This window comes from Dichotomopilus funicola, assembly GCF_033296635.1.
Source record: "Dichotomopilus funicola strain CBS 141.50 unplaced genomic scaffold C8A04scaffold_123, whole genome shotgun sequence".
Lineage (NCBI taxonomy): Eukaryota > Fungi > Ascomycota > Sordariomycetes > Sordariales > Chaetomiaceae > Dichotomopilus > Dichotomopilus funicola.
The window spans coordinates 1-20,073 of NW_026944144.1; the positions used below are offsets into that span (position 1 = coordinate 1).

Here is a 20,073-nt window from a genome sequence, read left to right on the forward strand (position 1 = left end):
GGGGGGGATAAATAAGGGGCGTATACAATTCCGCAAAGGATCTCGGCTGCCAAAAGAGTCTGAACATTTTGCGCAGTGAAAAACAGCGCCGTCCAGGCGTTGATCAGCATGAGGCAGACAATCACGGTCCAGCGATAGCCGAATCGCTCCGACACCCATCCGTTGATGAGGAGTCCGATGAGTTCACCAACGTTGGCCCCCTAACAGTCCGTTAGCCCCGTTCCGAGTTTTGGGTTAAACTTGTCTGAAGTGACACCATACATTACTTAGTCCGGCTTGCCAGGGGGCCGTCACTTCCCAGTCCCCGCTGGGTAGCCGCTCGCCATACTTTTTGTTGAACTGTGGGAAAGCATCTGCGGCTTAATATTAGAAACCACCCTAGGGCGCTCTGTGTTTCACATGGGGTGGTACATGAGGCACTTACAGAAATTGTTGATAAGACAAACGTCATAGCCTTGACCAAACGAGCAAACCGAGTTAGCTTCCTAATATCATTTCCTACGGGTGGCACTACCAAAACTGTACCTTCCATTACGATACACGTCGAGATGAGAATACTCCATGCGATGGCCTTCGGATACAATTTGATCCCCTGCAAGAGGGTCATCTTCTGCTCCTTCTCCGTTGCCGTCTTCGCTCCCTGAATCACACGGTCGGTTGTTTGGTGTTGGACTTGACCCTGGCCGGCGGACGACGGGTCATTCTCGACCCCCCCAGCCCCCTCTACCTTTTCGAAGGGAGACGGCGCGATGCCGTCTTTCTCCAACGCGTCGTCCGAAGCCATGGTGAAGGTAATGTTGGATTCCACCGTTCTCACCCGTCCTCTCTAGTTTCTAGAATGAAAAGGCAAAAAAAAGAAAGAAAAAAGGGTATTCGTGGTGAGGTTATACTCGTGGCCTTGTTTTCATCACGGGCAAACGGCCTTGGAGGTGATCGCGTGGCTGTCGTCCTGATGTTGTGGAATCCGGGGAAAAAGAAATGATCAAGCCCCGACACCTCCGTTAAGAAACCCATCGCATGCCGCAAATTGGGATTTTGATGCGGAGAGACTCCTCAAAAGGCTTGCGACTAGCAAGGGTCATGGGTCATGTCATCCGCATCTCAGTGGAGCGGTCGGTGGGGTGGTGCAAACTATCAACCCCTGACAGAAACTCGGACGATCCTCACCAACTTCCTCCATGTTCCTCGGTAACGTAAAGTTTTAACGTGACCATGAGGACCTTGGAGTGCTTGGCTTGCTTGAGAGCTCTTGCCGGACCTCACTGGGGGAGCGACCAGACTTGACAAGAAGGGAAGGTGCATTTGCCCCGAATGTGACACTGGGGTGCATGACATCCGAACATCTAAAATTTCTGTGCATGAGAAAATCGTCGGGGTAAAAGCAACACTCGGCGTACAGAACAGGAGTCTGGAATGAACAAACCCCAGGTTTTCCCCAAACGCCTCCTCTCTGACGACCGCTTCCCCATCTCTTTTGCGGGGTGCGGGCGAACGCCCCGCCGCTCGCACAGATCCGCCCTAGAACTGGATCATCGCATGCGGGCGACACTGCGGGACCATGTGCCCTGAGCCGGGGCGCTATAGGCTGTAATTTCCCTGACGACCCCCAACCGCAGCGCACACGCGTGCTCGGCATCGTCCTATTTTTCTTGTGGGCCGTTGCGTACGGCGGAATTTCCATCCGGGCAGTTACGAATAACCACTGGTAGCAGGTTCCATTTTTGGAGCTTAACAGGAGTCCCAAGGTTATTTTGACAGAGCTGCGAGCGATCGCCCTTCTTGGTTGCTCGACCCCGAACCCCTCATTTCATACGAAGTACCCCTCACGCGTTGCTGCGCTGCGTCCAAACCGTTGTTTTTGTTGAGTCCCACGGCGCTGTTGGCCGCGAAAGCTCCGGCTGCGATCGCCCTCGGCCTGAGATGTCAGCGTGTGGGCGTCCAGCAACTCGGAGTTCCGTTCATGCCGCCACCATCTAGCCTCGCTGCGGCCACTTCCGGGTCGGGCCCCTTGCCCCAAAGCCTGGCCAAGTTTGGGTGGTGAGTCCGAAACTTGGGGTCCCAATTACGAAGTACCGACATGGGATTTCTGTACTTCAACCGGAGATTTTATACTGATTTGAGCGGAAAGCGCTCGGTGTCGCCAACATCATCTCAAGTGTCCGTCCTCACCCCCCTTCCCCTTCCCCTCGTTTTATTCGTTGCCCTTTTCTCCTCATCCCTCTAAACAGACACCCGCACTAAACCTGATTTCATTCCTGGCAGCCGGAGAGCGTACCACTAACTATTTGGCTGTCACAGGCGATAGATTAACACCAACATGCACTCGGTGTCTCAACGCGGGCGAGCCATGCCGTCCACCGAGTCTCAAAATCCGTGAAATTAACAAACGTCAGTAGACTCTGCAAGGAAGATACCAAACTATAACGAGCCAAGTATTTTGTTGACCTAACATGTGCTTCTCTCTACCTTCAGATAGATATAAATTCACCAAGAAACAGAAATGGGTCAAGACACCTAGAAGATGTTTGTTCCCTATCCACCTATATACAACCCCACGTGTTTGTCCCAGCGAACGATACTAACATTGACTGTCTATCTACCCTAAAGTGGTCTTCATCGATGAATCCCAAGCCACCATTCACGATGCAGAGAGCGCGGAGAGCGCGGAGAGCGCGGAGAGCGGCCCGGAGGAGTCCGAGACAGCAACGGGCTCTGCTACCGTCATCTCTGAGGTTTCATCCGGGAACACGCCGCCTGTTATCATATCCACGAAGATACCTCCTTTACGGCCCACATCTCCTCGAGACCGCTTGCGGCAGATGATGATCTCGTCTGTCGTTGATCCGCCCACCAAACCTCCTCCGCTTAAAAACCCTAATGCACCCAGCTGGCCCTTGAAAAGTGCCGAGGAAGCCCAACTCTTCCGTCATTTTGTCGAGAAACTCGCTCTATGGGTAAGGCGGTACCCAAACTGATATTCAACTCGAGTGTTGGTGGTTGGACTAACGATCCGTTGCCCTCTTAGTTGGACCTTTGCGACCCACGTCGTACGTAGCGCCTGATTAGTATCCACCGGGAGTTACTGTTGACAATGCTGACGATTGGCTTTAGGCACTTTTGAAACAGCGGTGCCCCAAGTAGCCAGAGACTCCCCAGTGTTGCTACAAGCCATATTTGGCTTGGCAGCCCGGCATCTAGGGCAGACTGGCAGCGATGATGGGCTCAAGAAGCGGTATAACCAGCTGGCTGACACCTACAACGAGGCTTGCATCAACATCATGAAGGACCATTTGCTCAGCAAAGATTACCACCATCCTTGGACTGAGCATCTTTTCGCTTCCACTATTATTCTTCAGGTGATGGAAGAAATGAACGGTATGTACACACACTAAGCCTTTGAGTCGTTGACGAGACGCTGTGTTAATACGACGTTGACGAAAGCGGGGCTTCGGGATGATGATTTCGACAACGAAGGGGACGCGTCCCACGACGCCGTACGGCGTGGCCACCTGCCCGGCATGTACCGCTTTGTCCGAGACAATTCCTTCAAACCTGGTACCCTCGGAGCGGCCTCTTTTTGGGTCGGTCTCAGACAAGAAATCTACAGCGCCGTGACAAAACGTCAACCGGTGTGTCTCAATCTCGCACACCCCAGTCTCGTCGACCGGTCGTTTCACGAGGCGGACGATTACAACTGGGCAAACATGGCTGTTGTACACTGCGCCGATGTGGTCAACTTCTGTTTTGGCTCTGAAGAACAAGAGCAAAAGACATGGGAGGAACTGGACGAGTGGAATCGATTATGGCTGGAGAAGCAGCCGTCGTCATACGACCCGATTTTCAAAGAACCCCTGGGTTCCGCCGTTTTCCCAGAAATATGGTACCATCGTAGTTGCCATGGTGAGGGGGCACATCCATATTTACACCGGTTTCTTTCGCACATGGTTGGCTAATAATGTGGCACGTTCAACCGGTAGTCATCAGCATCCAACATCATCGACTTGCCAAATTGTTCTTACTCGACCACCGACTCAAGCCCAGCAGCCCAGTAGCGGTCGGGGAAAGAGAAACTGTCAGGGTGAGATGGCTCTTCGTCTATCTTTGAGCACCTTACCTTCGTGCTTATCAATCTGCCTCTAACGTCACATCGCCATTTCGCACAGGACAATATCCGAACAATCATGCGAGAAATCTGTGGTATTGGACTTGGGAACAAATTCACCCCGCCCGGCATCTTCACAGCCTGCATGGCTATATCGGCTTGTCAGTTCATTGTCCCACCCGCCGCGCCCACCAAATTGACAAGCCCGACTGACCCATATGTCTACGCAGTTGGCCATTATTTTGACAAAGTCAACGAGCAAGACGCTATGCTGGCAATTTTAGAACAGACCCAAAGGGATCACGCGCGGCCCACGGAGAGCGTGAGGCGGGAGATGCTCCGGGCCTGGAATAGGCATCTCACCGGTGTGTCGACCCAATCGTTGAACCGAATTCCACATACGAACCACGGCCATGACTGGGGGGAATGATCACGAGGTCAAAAACCTCGAACGGAGAAGCGCTTAGGCCACCACGCACAGCTGAGACCGGGTTGAAGCATAGCGGGGCTGCTTTCGTTTTTCTGTTTTCTTTTCCGGGAGTACTTAATTAGAGACTAGACAACGCACATGGGAGCCACAAAGGAGTTTAGAGGACGAGAGCAGGGACACGGTTCTGTGACAGTTTTAAATCCAGCACGGAAGCAGCTCCCCTTTTGCACTTTGTGAAGACAATAACAGAATATGTCGCGAGATGTTGTCGGTGGGTTTTGGGTTCCCATCCGTTTCAGTCGGGCCCGTAAGGCGAAAAGAAGACCCGCTCTTTGACCGGGCAAAGTTGCCTGTTTCCGAAAAAGGAAGTTTATTTTGGGCGGTGACGAAACGGTCTCCGCCGTGACCTTCACCCTTCGGTCCGGAAACGGTAATTCTCGCCGATGGAGGCCGGAATCGATCACCGCTATGCTGCATATTGCTATCGGGCCCCTGGCATGTTTCGACCGGGAAACACCAAGCTATCGATTCCACAACGGCCACGCAGCCCGCCGCTGAACCACTCTTGTGCGCCGCCGGATGGGGACCGGCACCGCAGACCACACAGACTATCGGGATTTTCAACCACACACTGTGGTTTTGTGGAACGCCGAAGCATGTTTTTCTCTCCCTATCCGTTATTATCCTGCTGCAATGAGCCGCGCTCAATGAAGGGCGCTAGGGGGGGATGGGTCCATGAAAAAGGAGTGAATAAGCACCGGCGGTGTCCTTGGTTGGTTGGATTTTGACATTCACCTTGTTCTTAAACATTACACTTTCCCACCTTTGTCTACTTGCATCCTGGAGTAATCAACCACTTCCACGCTGCCCATTGACCTTGCAGAAGATAGATTTCTTCTTCTTCAACAGGCCCCTGCTTCGCTCTCACGAGAACTTCATTCCTTGCTTGTCCGTGCCTTGGCTTAATTTTTAAGAATCATGGCCACTGCCGATACTCTCCCAGCCCAGCATGCTGGCGCCGGTTTAGAAGCCACTTCAGATGCCATCGACACAATCAACATGTTTAAGGGGGAAGCGCCAAACACGATGGAGCTTAACCCAGCGTTTGACGCAGACTCGTGCTTCGACACAGAAAAGGACAAGACCGCGTTCCGGCAATACACCGACGCATGTGACCGAGTCAAGCACTTTTACGCCGAACAGCACGCTAAGCAAACGGTAGCACATAACCTCGCTGCTCGCGAGTTCTTCTACTCCCCTTCTCGGCAGCGGGCGGAGATGACCATTTGGCAAGCCATCGAGAAGCTCAACACACTCGTCGACGACAGTGATCCGGACACTGAGCTCAGCCAAATCCAACACCTCTTACAGAGCGCCGAGGCGATCCGGCGCGACGGCAAGCCACGCTGGATGCAGCTGATGGGGCTGATCCATGACCTCGGCAAACTCATGCTCTTCTTCGACGGCTGCTGTGCGGGCCAGTGGGATGTGGTTGGGGATACGTTCCCTGTCGGGTGCCGGTTTGATGACCGGTGCATCTACCCAGAGAAGTTTGAGTCCAACCCGGATTTCGGGCACGAGGTGTACAGTACTCGGCACGGCATCTATAAGCCCGGGTGTGGCATCAACAACCTCATTATGAGCTGGGGGCACGACGAATATTTGTACCTGGTACTCAAGGACCAGAGCACGCTGCCACCAGAGGCTCTGGCCATGGTGCGCTTCCACTCTTTTTACCCCTGGCACAAGGAGGGCGCCTACCGGGAGTTTATGGCGGAAGGGGATGAAGCGTTGTTGAATGCGGTGCAGGCGTTCAACCCGTATGATTTGTACAGCAAATCGGACGATGTGCCGAAGGTGGACGAGTTGAAGGTGAGATTACCATCCTTTGGTAAGGGACGCTTGTTACCCGGGTGTGAGCTAACATATTATTACAGCCGTATTATCTTGAATTGATTGATGAGTTCTTTCCTCAACGGATTATAAAATGGTAGAGGAATTGATCAGTGGGAGTGGGACGAGCAATGCTCGGGGGTAATGAAGATGCAATAGAGAGGCTAGGGTAAAATAGACTGGAGCACAGAAACTTATAATCTACTGTGCAGAGGATCATGACCCGAAGACCAGTTCTCTATTTCAAACATTGTCGACATCATCCAGAACCCCATTGACACATGTCTCAAGATTCCGAGTAAGACGGATCGGGACTAACATATAGCCTTGTCCCGTGATGTAATTAGTGATCTTACTGAGGATACGTATGGCAGGGCTTCCAACACGCCATCGCGCCGTAATGGAGGGCAATTTTGGGGCAAATGATTCGGCATGGTGGTCAGGACGGGACAGCGACCGGTTGCTTAACTAATCATGACCGTACCACTGCAGTGCACGCACGATTGAGCGTTACGACGCTCTAGGTAATTAGATGAAGTATAAGTCAGTGGCTCAGTGCCGATACGGTATAACCATTATTAGATCCGAGACATCGTTCCTCTCTACACTGCTTGTGATGAGTCTTGATTGACCCAAAATTTTAGGAAAAGCGAAGAGGTGTAACCCGGACAGTGTCAACGTTCTTAACTGTATTTTTTCTGTTGTTTTAGTCTTGTTGACCCTCACTTGTACCTCTGGTAGTGAGGCTTGACAATTGAATACAATTTGAATAAACTCCCTAGTTATACAAATTTTGTATAATTACCTAACAATGGACCCGTGGCATGAAGGTTTCTGCGGTGGGGAATAACAATCGGTCACTTTGATACCATAATATGGGCACGTATCAAGATAGGCCCGAAAAAGGTATCGACATGAGAGGAAGAAAAGGTCCGACGATGTTAAACAGGAACTAGGATTTTTACCCTCCTCGGTGCGCAAGGGAACTTTAGTATGTATATCATTGGCTGGAGGCTGGGAACTTTAACACGTTTAGCCACCATCGGCTCACTGCAAGGCGATCCCCCATGTGGTTCTAGACTTTAAATGGGTCGAGGGTGGCCAACAAGGCGAGGTGGGGTTGCGGGCACGGGGGTGTCGGCTTCTCTAGGTAGTCAAGGTAGTGTACATACCTATTCAGGAGCGGTTGGGCATCGTGACACCGAGTTGTCGGGACAGCTAGGTAAGGTGCGTCTAGATGTTGAAAAGATCTCATTTGTTTTCTTCGTTGTCGAACACTAATCATGGGATAAAGGAACCCGACCTGCCGCTGCACAAAAAGGGAGTGGTAGGGAGGAACCTAGCTAGAAGCCCAGGTATGTACGATTGGTATAATGAGACTTATTTTCAAGTACAATTAAGAGGACACTGCCGCCAAGAGGAAAGGAATAGATCAGTTTTTCTCCCGCGTATGTGTTTTCTTTCTCATCCTCGAATCTTTAGCTCCGTGAAACAGAGGAACTTTAGGCCCCTTAGCTCCGGGTGAATGAAACGGTCCAGAACCCCGCGGAGAGTGACGTCATCACGACCATCTCACGGGCCTGAGTTCCACTCTCCAGGAACGCTTGAGGCTGTTGCGACCCTTGTTTGACCCTTGTTTAGCTGGTGCCAAGTGCTTTCTGACCTCGTCCTCGTCTGCCGACTGCTTCTCGATCCGCACCCTTTTCTTCCGAACCTAACGATCTGAGGTGTTTTTTGTTTGGGTATCAAACAGCAAATCGATCGCCACGTCATTGCCTGGAGACCCATGTCAACCAAGCGGCGTGCAGCGATGTTGCAATCCCGAGTTCGGGGGGCCGAGAGGACGCGTGCGTGAAGCGTGGATGAGACGAAGTCGCGATTCAAGTGATCTTCCGTTCCTTTTTATTCTTCCTCACACTACAGCCCTTCACAGTGTCTACATTATCTAGCACCGCCCCCGCACCTTCAAATACTAGCCTCAGATCTATTACTGCTCGACACGGGCGCTCCGTTAACTCCCCCTGGATGTACTTGGCAATTGTAATATAACCTCTGTACAACAGTGTTGCTCGTTTGACACTCCGGGCCGAGACAAGCATATGAACACTCGAGCACCCAAGCGCCACAAGCATATCGCCTTTTTCTTTCCCCCTTTCTCTCGCCCGTTCTGCTGAAAGTTTAGTTCGTGGGCAGTTTCGGTCAATACCTGCCAGAGTGGGACGCTTAGACACCGGGAACGACCTACGAGGACGGGCGTGCAGAGTCTTATGACGTCTTTACCCTCTATCCGGTTGTCGTTCACTTGCCTTCGGTTCGCTAACGTTACGTCGTCTCGGATCTCGCCCGCCTTGTCAACGACGGTGTTGTTCTTATCACGCCACGCCTTCCGTCCTCCCCTTATTGGAGTATCCTTAAGGGGTCGCCCCTTTACGACAGGGCATACCTACTCTCCCCTCACCCATACGACCGCTGCCTGGCCGTTCCACGCCATGCAGGGTAAGGTCAAGTCGTCCTCCGAACCCTTGCACATGGAGGAACACCTATCGGCCGTTGACGCCGACGCACCCCTCCGCCCTGAGATTCACCTCCGGCGATCGAGCCGGGGCTTGTCTAGGGTTATGGGACCTAAGGACATCGGCTCACCGACAGCGGGGAACATGCTCGGGCTGCTGCACGACGGGGACGAGCCTCTGGACCGCCTGCAGATCGAAAAGCGCAAGCATGAGACGAAGGAGGACATGAAACTTGCCATTGAAGGGCTGGCGCGGATGGAGCGTCGTCTGCGAAGTGCTACAAAGAAGCAGAAGCTGCAGATTGAGGAGGAGACTTGCTCCTCCGATCCACCCAGATCTGCGAAGGACCGAGGGACCGAGGCGACGAGCGTGAGAGAAGTCGCTGCGAAAGCTAGAGAGGCCGCTGGAGAGCTCGCCAACGGGGGACAGCTGCCCACACCGGAGGAGAACGAAAAAGATAACTTTGCCAGAGCTGTCACGGGCGCCGGCGGGCCGGACCCCGAAAGCGAAAGAATCAGCGCCCCAGATGAGATATCTGACGCCCCAGAGCGCGGTTCGGCCAGACCACCGGCCGTCAATAGCAGCTACCTGCCACTTCCATGGAAAGGCCGCCTCGGCTACGCATGTCTCAACACCTATCTGCGCTCGGCTAAAACTCCCGTCTTTTCTTCTCGTACCTGCCGACTGGCCTCCATTATCGATCACCGGTACCCGCTTGCTGATCCCTCCCAGCCGGAGCACTCCGTCAAAAACCGGCCGGACAAGTCCAAGGAACCCTCTGTGGAGCGGGGCCAGATGTTCGTCCAAAAGTTGGGTCTGGCTAACGCCCGCGATATCATCCGTATGGTACGGTGGAACGAGAGGTATGGTATCCGGTTTATGAGGCTCAGCTCTGAGATGTTTCCCTTTGCCAGCCATGAAGCGCACGGCTATCGGCTCGCGCCGTTTGCTTCTGAGGTTCTTGCTGAGGCCGGGAAGGTCGCTGGTGAGTTGGGCCATCGCTTAACCACCCACCCAGGCCAGTATACCCAGTTGGGGTCTCCTCGAAAAGAAGTGGTCGACGCCGCGATCCGGGACCTTGAATACCATGACGAGATGCTCAGCCTCCTCCAACTGCCTGAACAACAAAACCGCGATGCCGTCATGATCCTTCACATGGGTGGCGTGTATGGAGACAAGGCGGCCACGCTAGAAAGGTTCCGTCAGAACTACGCCAGACTTTCGCCTTCGGTCAAGGCACGCCTCGTGCTGGAGAACGACGATGTCGGATGGAGTGTACACGATCTTCTCCCCACTTGCGAGGAGCTCAACATTCCTCTCGTCCTAGATTACCACCACCACAACATCATCTTTGACAACACCCAGTGCCGGGAAGGCACCCTCGACATCAGCGAACCAGCGCTCCAAGCCCGCATCGCCGCTACTTGGACCCGCAAGAACATCAAGCAAAAAATGCACTATAGCGAACCCTGTCCCGGCGCCGTGACCCCGCGCGACCGGCGCAAGCACAGTCCTCGGGTCATGACCCTGCCCCCCTGTCCACCAGACGCCGATCTTATGATTGAGGCTAAGGACAAGGAACAGGCAGTATTCGAGCTCATGCGTACCTTCAAGCTGCCCGGGTTTGATCGCATCAACGACATGATCCCGAACCAGCGTGAGGACGAGCCGCGGCCCGCAGTCAAGCCGCGCAAGAAGCAAAAGCCGGCCGGCAACCTCAAGAGGAAGCGGGCACCAGACGAGGAGGCCATCGAACTGAACGATGAAGGGGCCGGCGCCGGAGATCAAGAACATGCCGATGGAGCACGTGAAGTTTCCGACGAGGACTACGCGATGGGCGGACCGGCAAACAGGGTGTATTGGCCGCTCGGGCGGGAGGATTGGCTCAAGCCGGCGCGTAAGGGGGCCACGGCACCTATAGCTGAGGGCTCTGATGAGGAAATATGCTGAACATCCACGCAAGGAAAATGTAAAAACAGAAACAAGGATCCGTGCATTTAGGGCAAGATTTGGGCCCAGCGTCTGGGATGTTGACTATCTTGGGGGAGTTCAAACTTGCACAGCCTGGACAACGGCTGTTTCGTGTGCTTGTAAACAATGAAACATGCCTTGTAGAAACTGGAAATGGCTGATTGTGATCTAAAACTTGACTTCAGATCGAGACGCAGAAAACTTGGAATTGGCATTGAAAGGAAATGAAACGGTTGCTCGGATTGGACTTACAGCTGTCGGGAGACAAGCTAGGTCACGCTCGCTCTGTCTTCTGACCGCATTAGAGACAGAAAGGCAGGCGCTTGCGCGGAGGGCAAAGGAAGCGATTGCCATATACTTGGACGCCGGTTGTCCAAGGTGAATGAGAATTATTTCACGCTAACAGTGGCCCGTTCTCGATTGATATGTACTGGGATTATCATTATTTCCGTACTCGTGGTGGTTTTATTTATTTACATCGAAGAGAAGACGTCGTCATAATAAATGGATTTAAAACCTATGATACGACAGCCTGGTTAGTTAACGAGGACCGGGTCAAGACGGAGGGCAGGGATGGTAGGATGGCGGGCAAACGTACCTGATCTCGTAACTCCCAGCTCTTGTCATATACCGTACCCATTTTACACTGGAGTAATTGCTCTTCTCAAACACTTTCAGGTAGCGCACCAACAAGCCTGAGCTGGTAAACATCAGGAGACTGAAGTTGAGGCTCAGCGGGGGCCGGCTCCAGGCCTTCTGGTTCGTCATGCTGCTCAGCTCGGCCTCGGCGCTCAGTACATACTCGCTCTGACCGGTGAAGCGGCCAATCTTCCACACAATATTGTTCTCGGATGGCTCGTACTTGGCCTTCCCCTGGGTGCAACGCTCAGTGATGCGGGCGGTGTTGAGCGGCGTGGGGATGCGGACGACGACGTTTGTGGCGAACAGCTTGGAGCCAAAGTTGGCGCGCACGCCAATGCTGTACTCGACCTTGGTCTTGCCGACCTCGTTAACGATTGCGTGCACTTTGAAGGGTAGGTTGACGTTTTCGGTTGCGCGGTAGCGCATAAGCTCGAACTCGCCGTCGGGTGGCACGAAGCTGATGATGCGGTCGCTGTCGAATTTACCGAGCTTGACGCACTGGTGAAATTGACAGTCTTCCAGCGTAACACTGCCGGCGGCGGCTTTGGTCGCCTTGCTACCCATCCGGTTACCACTCGGGAGGCTTGACAAGCCGTCGTTGTCGAGTAGCAGGCGGTCGTTGAGACCGAACTTGCACTCTGGGGTCCCGCTGAGGTAGGCGCGCATGATGATCTGACCGGTAACGTCGGCGCGGAGCACCGCACCTGTGGCGCTCATCAGCAGGTTCACGTCCTCAATGACATCAACGAAGGCTTCGTTCTTGCGGTATTTAACGTCGGCTTTGCGCCAGGACAGAGCCCCCGTAGCTTGCATTGTGATCTTGGCCGAGTCTTCGGCAGCTCGCTCCGACTTGACGCCTTCGGTGGTGATGTACATCTTGAGCGTATCGGTCTCGGTGTTTTGGGGGTAGCCAAAGTCGATGATCTCTGCAGGTATCGAGGCATATCAGCTAGGTTCCGGGTATGAGGAATGTGGATAGAGGCAGCACAGGTAACGCAGGTAGCATACCGTCCAAAAGCTCATACACAAGGACAAAGTTATTCTTAACCGCCTCCTCGTCAAATTTGCCAAAGTAACCGCGCCCCAGCTGGATTAGGCGATAGAGGAACTCGAACACTAGAGCGGCATTGGCGTTGCTCTTGGTGATGGCCACCAGGTAGATGTTCTCGTGTTTAACATGGCTGAAAGTGGTGCTACCCAGGGTCAAGATGGGCGAACGCACTTGGGCGTTGCTGATGACTTGGATGCGGAAGACATCGGCGAGGCGCGGGCGACAGTCATTGCGAAATGCACGAAATATGAGGTTCTCGCCTTTCTGGTTGAAGACGAGGATGCCGGATAACATCGTGGCGGGCGGGGGCAGGAGAGGGCAGAGTTTGGCGCCGCGACAGGCTGCGCGGGCAGCCGACGATCGGGGTTCGAGCTTCGAGCTTTAAGTTCGGGATTTGGGGTTTGAGGTTTCAAGGCTCAGCGATTAGTGAAGCGATATGGACCCTGAGGTGGCGTAGGACCAGCAATGCAGAGCGGGGAGGGGAATGAACGTGAGGTTTGGGCGCTAGAATGAGGTGAAGTGGATGTTAGTAATGTCGGCGAATGGCAGAATCCGCGGTTTGGGAAGCCAGGGGTCGCGTGTTAACGTGATGGGGGTTCACGGCTGGGGCGGTGAGAGAAAGCTGTCCCCAGCAGCACCGATCAGCTGTCACCAGCTGTCAACCTTTCCTTCTGAACCGCTTCCGGCGCCCCGCAAGTCGTTACACAAAACCCGGCCCAAATGCTCCGCACCTGCATCTTTGGAATCCGGGCATCGAGAGGATCGGTCGAGCTCGACGCGGGATGTGTGGGACGTGAGACGTGAGACGTGGGATGCGATGTGGAAGTGGCCCTCCCGTTCTAAGCGCTTCTTCAGCACGATTAGACGGCCAATACGGGGGGGCGCTTATTCCGTCATGCGCCCCCGCTACAACATGTCACTTTTCTTTCCATGCAATGGCTTGTCGTTGCTCAGCTTTGTCGCAATTCTTTGAAGGCTCGAGGACGCCATCGCCGTCATGGTGCGTCTCTCCGCCCAACCGAATTGGTTAAGGGTTTTGATATGTCGATGCCCGACTCTGTATCACGAGACCTGGTCGCTGCACTTTCGCGTATCGGATGGGGGCTGGTTTGGTCGTTCTTCTGATGGATGAGATCTTGGGGTCTCGCCCATGTTTATCGATCCACCCCGGGTTTCCCGATCAGTTGAAGTCTCCAATCAGCAACGGCCACCCAACTAGCTTATGATGTCATGCCCCAAAATCACCTGCGGGGAGCTTGGAAGCCCAGGGGTTGCATGTCTCCCGAGGGGACGGGGGATGGGGAAGAGAGATATAATACTTTCTTGTTAATGCCATGCTTAGGAAGATGTTTTACCGGGTTCGATATGCAAGCGCCGAGAAGCTCATGAGATTATCATAAGAAACGGCAACGGCCGGGTAGAGCCTGTCCTGTATTTTTCTGACCTTGTCTTTACATTTGTTTGAGCCGTCAAACTTATTTGAGCGTGTCGATCACCTGCTTTTACTACTCACAGGGAAGTCTCGGCATGGACACTGCAGAAATGATTGAAGAAAAGAGGCTCAAGGTACGAAACGAAACGGTCTTTTATTCAGTTCTTTTAGTTATAAACCTGTTTCGTACTCCAACAACACGTCCCCAGCTAACGCGCTTTACTTTGTTCACGAATAGCAAGGTTTTATGCTTGCGACGCTTGTGTCGACAGTCGCCGGCACATTCATTACTAGCATCAATCTATATGACCGTCTCGTCGAACAGCGAAGGCAGAAGAAACTCGACCGGGGCCAGAACAAACGGATCAAGGAGCTCGAACAGCGCTTGAACGAGGCAGAGGAAGAGAAAGAGCGTATCATAGAGGAAGGGAGCAGTCCGAAGCAATCCAAGGCTGGTGATGGAGATCGTGATGATTTCAGAGATTCGCTGCAGCAGAGCGGCAAGATGGTCCAACATGAGTACGATCGCTGCTTTGCCAACCTAGGGCCGAAGTTTGCTGAGGGAGACTGTAAGAGCGTTGCTGTCAATAATAGTGTGTCTTGTGGCCCCGAGAGCTAACTGTTGATCATTTGATCCCGATAGTGGTGTCTCAAAACCAGATACAAGGGCAGATTATCCTGCTTCAAGGCAGCGTTATAAAACTGCTAGAAGAAGCCGTCCTCACAGGAACGCTCCCGGATATCAACAAGCTCTACAACACGACTGAATTCGCGCGAGAAGGCAGCATTCGAGCCCTACGCGGCCAGTATCAGCGTCTTCTCGAATCGGCAACCCCAGCGCCGAAATCAGCAACATCACAACGGGGACGCCCTAGCCTTATCCGGAAAATATCCTCAACCCCTTCGCTCCGCGGCTCGACAACAAGCTCGGCCCGAGGTGAACAGCGCCTCATTCTACCTCCACCACCCTCAACACCACAAACACAACTCGCAAACTACAGCGGTAGCAACCACGATAGCCGACTATTTTGCCCGTGTGCCGAAGAACTGCAGCGAACGAGGCGGCCACTGGAAACAGTCCTCGCGACGGATTCCCCATCACCCGTGTGTGTAGAGTGCGGTGCGGGCGCGGGGGTCGGCGACAAGGTAGATGGGTGTCGATCGTGGCAGATAGAGAAGGAGGTCGTGGTACGGAGTCCGAGGGAGGACCGTCGGCGGTCGCTGCGAGGCCCGAATCTTGAAAGCCATGGTGGTGGTTATGAGGATGTTATGGTGCGGACGTACCTATTGACGAGGCGTTTCGTTTTCAAGTGCCACCGGGAGAGTTCTGGGTATGCGTGTTATTTGTGCGTGCAGCACCGGGACCGGGACACGGTTTGTCGGTCGGAGGAAGGGTTGGTCAGCCATGTTACAAGCAAGCATAGCATTAGAGAGTATTTAGAGGAGGAGGATATCAAGGAGCTGGGTCGGGCTTTGCCCAGTTTGCCGTATAGGTAGACATGAGGGATGCGAGAGATAACGATTTATGACCGGGATGAATGATTGAGCGAGATTCCAAATTTACTGGGGGTGACGAATATGGACATGAAACATAGCAAGATGAACTTTTGATTCTTAACGCTCGTGAATTGACTACCGTCAGGCCTCTACCCCCAGCAATATTAGCGGGATTTATGATATCTACCAATCGGGCGGTCCGAAGACGCCAACCCAGCGCACATCGAATCCCAGCTCGCCGGACACCGTTCAAGATGTAATTGCTCAACATGGAGGGGACGATACAGCTGCGACCTCGGCCCGGGGTTCGTCTGCATTCAGTACACCGAGCTCCCTTGGTAACATCTACGACACCTACGGCAAGATGCCAAGCAGGAAAGCTGCCGCGACCCATAACATGCTTTAAGATGCGCTAAACCGCTCCCGACAACCGTCGTCGAGCCAGTCAAGGCAGCGTAACAGTCTTAGCAGTGATAGAAGTGCTTGCCCAAGCAGCCTGTCCTCGGCCGATTCCCACACTTTCATCCAGTCAGACCCCCAAAGCTCGCCAGCGCGGGGCCCGCCGTCATCCGCACGGTTCAGCAGCAATGCGTCTTCTTCAATCAGAACCTTTATAGACTCTAATCCGCAGACGTCTCCGGGTCGCGGCCCACCGAGTATCCCCTCGGCGGCAGGCAGTGTACAATCCCCGGGTGGGACCGGGGGGGGGGTCCATGGGCTTCCGCTCCGGTGAGTTGACTGTCGCGAATATACCTACGACAGGTATGTTTGCTCTGGATCAGGCACTTTCTGCTGGGCGCACTGCGCAAGGCAACAGGCGTGCTCGGAGCAGAGACACCTCGAGAGAGAGGGGCGATTGATGGCCACGGCGAGTCAGCCCGTCGTTGCCGCGATAGTGGAGGTAAGTAAGATGCAGCTACAGATAAATAAGTAGATAGATGTTGGCCATGTAAGACAAGTGTTAGAATTAGTAGAGTAGGATAAGAGTCAGACCAACAACGGAGAGACAAACAACCATTTTTTGCCAGTAAGAATCATACGCCGCCGACCGTCCCATGCATAGGTAATTTTAAGAAAGTCAGCCCCCCAAATCCTGCTTTTTTGCCAACCTTGGAGCAGTCATGCACTCACACCTCGCTGACCGACTCCTTGCCAGATACCGCACCCCCCTTTTCCGATCCGGGCCGCTCCTGACCTTTGGCTATTCCATCCTTGCCCTTCTGGCTCATAAAGGTAGCCTCCACTTTGTGCACGACCGCCTCGCGGATCTTGTCCTCGCTGCGGCCCATCCATACGGGCCACCCAGAGCTCGACAGCGGCCAGAGGACGCGGTTCTCAATCGACTCCATCCACTCACTGCTGCGCGGCTTGCGGCGACTAGCGATAACGTCCATCTCGGCCGCGATCTGCGAACAGTACACCTCGAGCGGGAGGTCATTGACGTCCTGCCCGAACGGGTTCTCGATCTCGCGGCCGATGAAAAGGATACCGAGGATGATATACGCGGCAACGACTGTGGCGGGGATCGTGATCCAGGGCTGGGAGCCGACGGTACCGAGCAGCTGGAAGGGCAGCACCAGGATATACACCCAGGTGATCTGAGCGATGGCGATGGCGTAGGCGATGGGGACCGGTGTGTTGAGCACCCGCTCCGTGCCGACCAGCACGTCGTTGAGCAGCGCAACGTTATTGTATGCCGTCGTCTGCTGCATGGGCACCGGCAGCCGCCCGGACACGGCCAACTCGTCGACGTAGCTGGCTAGGTACGACAGGATCTCGAGAGGCAGGTTCCCTAGCGGCCGCCCAGCTTTTTTAACCGCCTTACGGGGATTGCTTTCGGCAAACGAGACGCCAAGGTACTCGCCCACGCTCTTGAAGAACCCGTGCCGTCGGAACGTGCGCTGCGCGTTGTCGGTGTCCTCTCTGGTGGCCGCTTGCGCAAACGTGCCGAGGTGCGAGACCAGACCCGAGATGTCGTCGTAGCATGTGTACGGCTCGAAGCGTAGGCGGTGCTTGAGGGCAACGGAAAAGGCCACAACCAGATTCATGGCGGTCAGCCTTTCGAGCACGTCCTTCCGCTTCTGCTCTTCAACCTGGTCCTCCGGAACATTAGTCCGCTCGACGGTATGCACCCAAAAGACGCGCCCAAGGTTTTGGCTCGCCAGAATAAGTTGAGCCCAGTACCGGCGCCCCTCGGCGTAGCGCTCGTAAGCGGTCGAGCTACGGAAAGACAACCCCAAACCAACCACGAAACCGAGCACAGTTAGGAGGACACTTCCAATGCTGACTAGACGGTGGATTTACGTTAGTCGTTACACCTACTTAACGTTTGCCGACATGTGAGCATCACATACTTGGTGTCACGAGCACATGGATGCAGGTGATACAGGTCGCCCAGGCCCCGACAGCAAACAGGGGAAGAATCAGCTTGGGGAGAATGCTCCCGTGCATCTGCAAGAAGATGGGCCATTTGGAGTGTTTTTGGATATCACGGGGGCCGGTCTGGGCGTTGTCAGCAACGATGTCTCGATTATATCGAATAACTTGCGTGGAATATAATTAGGGGACGTACAAAATAGTCGTCGATATCTAGGGACGTATTTTTTCGGCTAAAGGGGTTGGGCGTAAAGAGGCGAGGCGACGTTAGCGATGTGATTTCCTCCATGAGAGGGCCGTGTGAGCGGCGGCCGTGAGCCGGTTGAGCATGGTGCCCGTTGGCGGCGAAGTTGTCTGCCGGGCCGTGACCGCCCCCATGTCCAGCGCTCGGGGCGGGAGGAGCAGCCGGGCCTCCTGAGGCCACTGCTTGACCGTCGTCGGCCATTTTCGAAATGGGATCGGCGTGGCGGGGTAGTTACTAGGAAATAATTAAAGAATGAATAAAGACCGAAGGGCCTCCTCTGAGGTCGAAATCCGAGCGGCTGGGCTTGCACTTGCTCTGTGCCTGGTATGCCGAGAGTAATGACAGAAAAGAGGAGGATCGAAAAGGAGCGTGGTGGAGGCGAGAGGATGGAATTATGAAAAGAAAATACGAACAAAGAGAGAACTGCAACGAAACTGTCAGCACGACCCGAGGTCCCGAGCACTCGCCGGCATTGAGGAACACCCTTCAACTTCATAACGGCGACATGGTTCCTTCCCCTGCCAAGCGACCAGGGGTCTTGCAAACCCGAGATTTCCAGGGGTCTTTGCAGGTGCTGCGCCGGGTTCTGGGCCCCGTGGAAGCTTCTGTGAAACCAACCTGGTCCACGATTGTCCAACCATGATGCAGTGCTGCCTGCCAACTGCTAGCTGGACGGAAAGAGGGAAGACACATTAGGAAAAGAAAAATAAGGCCAAGAATTACGACCATTTCGGTCTGATGCCGAATCGACCAAACTGAAAACCGACGCTGGAAACGAGCCGGAACGCGCCAATCGCGGGCCGCCGACACCCCACCGCGTCAAACCTGGAATTTCTTCACTGCAGGTGGTCAACGTCGAGACTCGAAACAAATTGAACTCCTGCATGCCTCATGGCAATTGGAGCAGCGGGGGCTCAGCCCAGTCTTGGTTGATGACATGCAGGAGTTGGGAGGGCACTGCAAATATATTTGGCTCGATTAATAAGGCGTATCTCCCATCAGGTAGGTACATACCGACAACAAGAATAGCATGCTGGACTTGGACACATTCCTCGCGGGCCGCTCGTTAAGGGAGAAGTTATAACAGAAGAAAAAAAGAAGGAAATAAGTGATGTGCTGTCGGTGAAACGCGGACTGGTTGTGCCGCATGCGTCAGACATCCCCGGGAGATCGCCCGCGCCAAAATGAAGGCGGCACCAGCCGCGCCAAGGCTTCTAGCCCGGTTCAACGCTCGCTGTGCTGTCGAACGATTCGATGGCCCTCAGAGGGCCCACTGGCCCGTCGTCTCATGTTCTTTGACTCTGCACGGAGGAGTTACCTGCGAGGCAGAGAAACTCACGCTGATCAATAACGATAAGTAGTTAAGCGATGGCTCGAGTGCTGCCTTACAATTACGCGTGCGGGACAGTCTAGGAGCAGGATGGACTGTGGGACATGAAAATTACACCTGGAGGACCTGGAATGGCGCGGGTGTTGACGGTTCCCATCGGCCTTTCGTGGGGTGCGACTTCCTTTATAACTGGTAGCCCCTTGCCCGTTTCGGCAAATCTCCACGAGGAACATAAAAACCTGGGGTCTCGAGCTTTACGCTTGCTTTTATGTAGGGTGCACCGAAGGTCAATAAACAACCTCACATCCGCTGTTGAGGGTGGTTTTGAACGGCTGCCCCCCAGACTTGGGGCCTTCTTCGAGCACTATCCCACCGTCTTGGGTTCAAAGCGATCAACGGAAGGTCGTCGGCCTAACTAATGTTCCTCAATTACCTAGTCAACTAATCGAATTGAAATAACGCCAAGAGAGTCACCGTTTCAAGCCGGCAAGGAACGCTCGGCTCCCGTCCAAGTTAAAATTTATGGTCAACTCTCTAGGTTCCTTTAATTATCGGGTCATAATCGGGTATTTCCAACAACAATGCCGTAAAT

The 20,073-nt window shown here is 54.0% G+C and overlaps 7 protein-coding genes across 7 annotated transcripts; 4 read left to right on the plus strand and 3 right to left on the minus strand.

The window, feature by feature from the left end:
* Positions 1–26: 26 nt before the first annotated feature.
* C8A04DRAFT_33284 (uncharacterized protein) lies at positions 27–784 on the minus strand (the record flags this gene model as incomplete). The annotated part of the gene is made up of 4 exons (XM_062782406.1): positions 27–200; positions 262–353; positions 425–454; positions 526–784. Coding segments are annotated over 4 exons (555 nt in total), but the record flags the coding sequence as incomplete, so codon positions are not given.
* A 1,136-nt stretch (positions 785–1,920) lies between these two features.
* C8A04DRAFT_40876 (uncharacterized protein) lies at positions 1,921–4,693 on the plus strand (the record flags this gene model as incomplete). The annotated part of the gene is made up of 13 exons (XM_062785090.1): positions 1,921–1,928; positions 1,978–2,037; positions 2,129–2,157; positions 2,299–2,388; positions 2,473–2,523; positions 2,608–2,954; positions 3,026–3,047; positions 3,112–3,375; positions 3,442–3,900; positions 3,978–4,078; positions 4,164–4,263; positions 4,333–4,467; positions 4,662–4,693. The coding sequence occupies 13 exons, from the start codon at positions 1,921–1,923 to the stop codon at positions 4,691–4,693; spliced, it is 1,698 nt and encodes a 565-aa protein (XP_062632606.1).
* An 817-nt stretch (positions 4,694–5,510) lies between these two features.
* Positions 5,511–6,526, plus strand: C8A04DRAFT_40877 (inositol oxygenase; the record flags this gene model as incomplete). The annotated part of the gene is made up of 2 exons (XM_062785091.1): positions 5,511–6,404; positions 6,470–6,526. The coding sequence occupies 2 exons, from the start codon at positions 5,511–5,513 to the stop codon at positions 6,524–6,526; spliced, it is 951 nt and encodes a 316-aa protein (XP_062632607.1).
* A 2,427-nt stretch (positions 6,527–8,953) lies between these two features.
* On the plus strand, positions 8,954–11,070 carry C8A04DRAFT_40878 (UV-endonuclease UvdE-domain-containing protein; the record flags this gene model as incomplete). The annotated part of the gene is made up of 2 exons (XM_062785092.1): positions 8,954–10,835; positions 11,054–11,070. 2 exons carry the CDS (start codon positions 8,954–8,956, stop codon positions 11,068–11,070), a joined length of 1,899 nt encoding a protein of 632 aa, XP_062632608.1.
* Positions 11,071–11,419: 349 nt separating this feature from the next.
* Positions 11,420–12,896, minus strand: C8A04DRAFT_33288 (AP-2 complex subunit MU; the record flags this gene model as incomplete). The annotated part of the gene is made up of 3 exons (XM_062782407.1): positions 11,420–11,426; positions 11,508–12,477; positions 12,560–12,896. 3 exons carry the CDS (start codon positions 12,894–12,896, stop codon positions 11,420–11,422), a joined length of 1,314 nt encoding a protein of 437 aa, XP_062632609.1.
* A 1,233-nt stretch (positions 12,897–14,129) lies between these two features.
* On the plus strand, positions 14,130–15,531 carry C8A04DRAFT_33289 (uncharacterized protein; the record flags this gene model as incomplete). Its single annotated transcript, XM_062782408.1, has 3 exons — positions 14,130–14,168; positions 14,273–14,603; positions 14,678–15,531. 3 exons carry the CDS (start codon positions 14,130–14,132, stop codon positions 15,529–15,531), a joined length of 1,224 nt encoding a protein of 407 aa, XP_062632610.1.
* Positions 15,532–16,658: 1,127 nt separating this feature from the next.
* On the minus strand, positions 16,659–18,352 carry C8A04DRAFT_16038 (Bestrophin, RFP-TM, chloride channel-domain-containing protein; the record flags this gene model as incomplete). Its single annotated transcript, XM_062778709.1, has 3 exons — positions 16,659–17,818; positions 17,886–18,033; positions 18,104–18,352. 3 exons carry the CDS (start codon positions 18,350–18,352, stop codon positions 16,659–16,661), a joined length of 1,557 nt encoding a protein of 518 aa, XP_062632611.1.
* Between the last annotated feature and the right edge of the window lie 1,721 nt (positions 18,353–20,073).